Source organism: Lathyrus oleraceus, chromosome 1 (assembly GCF_024323335.1).
Source record: "Lathyrus oleraceus cultivar Zhongwan6 chromosome 1, CAAS_Psat_ZW6_1.0, whole genome shotgun sequence".
NCBI lineage: Eukaryota > Viridiplantae > Streptophyta > Magnoliopsida > Fabales > Fabaceae > Lathyrus > Lathyrus oleraceus.
In genome coordinates, this window is record NC_066579.1 from 446,802,221 (window position 1) to 446,806,020 (window position 3,800).

The 3,800-nt window shown below is 32.1% G+C and overlaps 1 protein-coding gene across 1 annotated transcript; it reads left to right on the plus strand.

Moving 5' to 3' along the window:
* Nucleotides 1-1,001: 1,001 nt before the first annotated feature.
* LOC127082472 (sphingolipid delta(4)-desaturase DES1-like) lies at nt 1,002-3,381 on the plus strand. The gene is made up of 2 exons (XM_051022711.1): nt 1,002-1,313; nt 2,422-3,381. The coding sequence occupies exons 1-2, from the start codon at nt 1,146-1,148 to the stop codon at nt 3,238-3,240; spliced, it is 987 nt and encodes a 328-aa protein (XP_050878668.1). The 5' UTR covers nt 1,002-1,145; the 3' UTR covers nt 3,241-3,381.
* Nucleotides 3,382-3,800: the final 419 nt, after the last annotated feature.

Here is a 3,800-nt window from a genome sequence, read left to right on the forward strand (position 1 = left end):
CTGCTTACATCCTTTGACACACATGTTATATTTGGCTAATACACCTATATCAAATACAACTTTTCTAAAACACTGAATTATATCTTCCAACACCCACAAATACGCATAGTAACATCAAATCCATTTACGTACCCATGAACTAACTAATAATTAAATACCCGTAACTTACTTGCGGATACCTAATAAATCATCAAACTCGTACTTTTAACAAGTTTTAACAACATATACCAATTTTTTACCATTCCTAAATTGATCGCTACCAACCCCACTCTTGGAGAGTTATAGGACAATTATTACAAAAAAATTTAAGATTAATTTTGTATTAATTAAAAATTTTCAATCATTTAAAAAATCCAACCACTTAATTAAAAAAAATAGAGATGGTAAAAATTAAATGTGACAAGTAGAATGTCTATCTGATTTATGTTCGTCTTACAAAAGCTTAAAAAAAAGAGATTAAAGGTAGTGCATTATCAATGTAAATTTTTTTTACACCATTATCCAATAGAATTATAACGTTATACCATGTCATACCAGTATTTTAAAATTAAATATGTGATTTAACGGGATGCACGTCTCTCATTGATTAACAGTGTAAAAATATTTTACACTATCAATGAATAGTTTTTTTCCTCTAAAAAATAAGAATGACTGACATAATTGAAATTGAGGATCTAAAATTTTGATATGCTCAATAAAAAAAGAGTGTGACAAATATATGGATCTTTCATCTCTAAAAAAAAGTAGTAGAAAAATTATTAATGCTTATATTTGAAATAGTAAAAAAAAACAAAGTAGAACAAATATATTAAAATGTGTGACTAAAATTTAGGTGGGTCGGATCCAAAAATCTATACGAATAAAAAACAATGAAATACATAAAGAAGAAAAAGCAATAAAAATAGATTATTAATTAATCTAAATCAAGGGTTTCACAACAAAAATTACAGGCTGTAAAGTCGGGGTATAAACGAAACCGCAACCAGTAAGAATAAAGGAATGTGATGATAGATGCGGTGTTTCACTATTCTTAACAATTTCCCATATTCAAACCCCACACTTTTTCTCTCTCTATTTATATATAACATTCTCACTTTCATAATTCAAGCCATGTAATGTGAGAGAAAAAAAAAAGAGAAAAAAAAATGGGTATTGGAGGAGGAGAAGATCGTGATGGTGAAGGGGTTATGATGGCTGGAGATTTCTTCTGGTCATATACCGACGAACCACATGCTTCTCGCCGTCGTCAAATTCTCTCAAAATACCCTCAAATTAAGGATCTCTTTGGTCCTGATTACTCCGCATTATTCAAGGTTTTGTTTTTGTTTATCTATTCATTCAAGTTTCTTCCATTGGTTCCATAATGTGTGATGTTTTTGAGAATTTTAGTCGGTAGTAAATTTATATTGTGTCCGCGCCGGTGTCTTATATCGACACTGACTTGATTTCTTGACTTATGATTGTGTTTAAATTATTAATTTTCTTAATTTATTATGCTGTTCATGTGTGAGTAGGTGTTATGTTTCCGGTGTCCTGTTTCATAGTAATTTTATAATGCACCTAGATCTATTTGTATAAATGCAAGTTGAATAAATATTTTGAAGGTTTTGTTTTTTCTTAAAGTTCATTTTGGTTTAGGAAAATAGGTGCAACTGCAAATGTTCTTTTTGATGGTACTTTTTAGTACGATTCTTAGATTATCTTGTACTATAAAGAACATCTATTGGTATGCCACACATGATACCGATATTAATACATCACACTGCTGTGGATAATAATTTGAAAATTATATAGACACACTTTTTCTTAGAGTTTGGAGGTGCCGGTATTATAGGTCTTGGATTCCATGTGCAAGAAAGAACTAGTTCCTAATTGACATTTCAAGTTGAAGGCATCTTGGTTTCTGACGATTTCTAACATCAGGTGTCTCTGTCTCTGAGACCCTGGTGTCAGACAAAATCATGACGCATGTTTAGATTGTTCCTAGATTTTGGAATTATTATTTGTTGGTGTTATACACATGACAGGTGTGATTGTAGTCAATTACCCTTTAGATTGATTGAATATTCAATGTAGGTTTATATAATAGTTTAGTACATTGATTATTTGTGTCACGGTCAGGTTTGATGTTCATTGTAAAATCCATGTTTTAAAAAAGATATAAAAATGTGGGATTTGTCTTAAATTCTTAAAGGGACACGCACCATTATTATGAAAAGTTGCTAAAGGTATTAAAATTGAAATTGACATGTGCTCGTAGGACCCGCGAAAAAAAAGTAATGTAAAGTAACAACTATGAATTGGCTCTACAATTAGAGATGCTGTAAATGCAGATGATATTAGTTTGTGGTTGAGATTTGAAATGTACTTTGTAGGATCTTCATGTTGATGATCTTTGGAAATTGTTTTGTTTTGTTGCAGATTAGTGTTGTTGTTTTACTTCAGCTTGGTACTGCTATTTTACTTAAAGATGCAGGATGGCTGAAGATTCTTCTTGTAGCCTATTTTTTCGGTTCATTTCTCAACCACAATCTTTTCTTGGCTATCCATGAGCTAAGTCACAATCTAGCTTTCTCATCTCCGGTATGTAACCGTTGGCTCGGGATTTTCGCTAACCTCCCAATCGGCGTACCCATGTCCGTAACATTTCAAAAGTATCACTTGGAGCACCATCGTTTCCAAGGTGTAGACGGGGTTGATATGGACGTCCCTAGTCTCACGGAAGCGCGTGTTGTAACAAATATTTTTGCGAAAACCATTTGGGTCTTTTTACAGCTATTCTTTTACGCGTTTCGGCCGTTGTTTCTTAAACCGAAGCCTCTTGGTTTATGGGAGTTTATGAACTTCTCCATTCAGATTGCTCTTGACGTGTCGATGGTTTATTTCTGGAGTTGGAAATCGTTGGCTTATCTCATACTTGCGACATTTGTTGGTGGAGGGATGCATCCGATGGCGGGTCATTTCATTTCAGAACATTATGTATTCAAACCTGAACAAGAGACATATTCTTACTATGGACCTTTGAATCTTCTCACATGGCATGTAGGTTACCATAATGAGCACCATGATTTTCCGAGAATTCCAGGACACAAACTTCACAAGGTGAAGGAGATTGCTCCCGAGTATTATGATAGTTTGTCATCGTATAAATCTTGGAGTCAGGTTATTTACATGTATATTATGGACAGTACAGTTGGACCTTATAGTAGAATGAAGAGAAAACCAAGCAAAAATGAATGAATAGATTATATCATTCATTTCCCTCTTGTGATGATGTCTCATATATATATAAACTTTACAGTGTTGAAAATTTTATATGTAACAGATGAATGTTCTGTAATTTTTGACCCAGATAACAAGTCATTTTTGTTCATTAGCTTATTATAATTGTGATAAATGAAGTGGTTTTGAGCTTTCCTCCATCATAATCGATGAAATTCACACATTTCATTCAAAAAAATGAAAAATCTGCAAGCTAGAGAATGGACATGTGATTGATGAAATACACATATTTCATCAAAAAAAAAAAAATCTGTGTAGAGAATGTACATGATTGATGAATGCATATTACAGTGGTTAAAGAAATGTATGATTGAGCATTTTCTGAGTGGAGAGAATATTTGACGGAACATAATCACGGTCATGTTTAATTAATTTGTAGATTTCTTAACTATTTTAAAATTTTTAAATGGATCCAATTAGGTTGATGAATTTTTTTCTTTCAATTAGCTTCTTTTGTTAAAAGAAGGTTACTTAATGTGATATGACACATACTTATAAAATTAAGTCTCTCAATTAAT

Coding starts and splice junctions, on each gene's coding strand:
- LOC127082472 (XM_051022711.1), top strand. CDS start 1,146: ATGGGTATTGGAGGAGGAGAAGATCGTGATGGTGAAGGGGTTATGATG. Junction 1,314..2,421: donor ATTACTCCGCATTATTCAAG/GTTTTGTTTTTG, acceptor GTTTTGTTGCAG/ATTAGTGTTGTTGTTTTACT.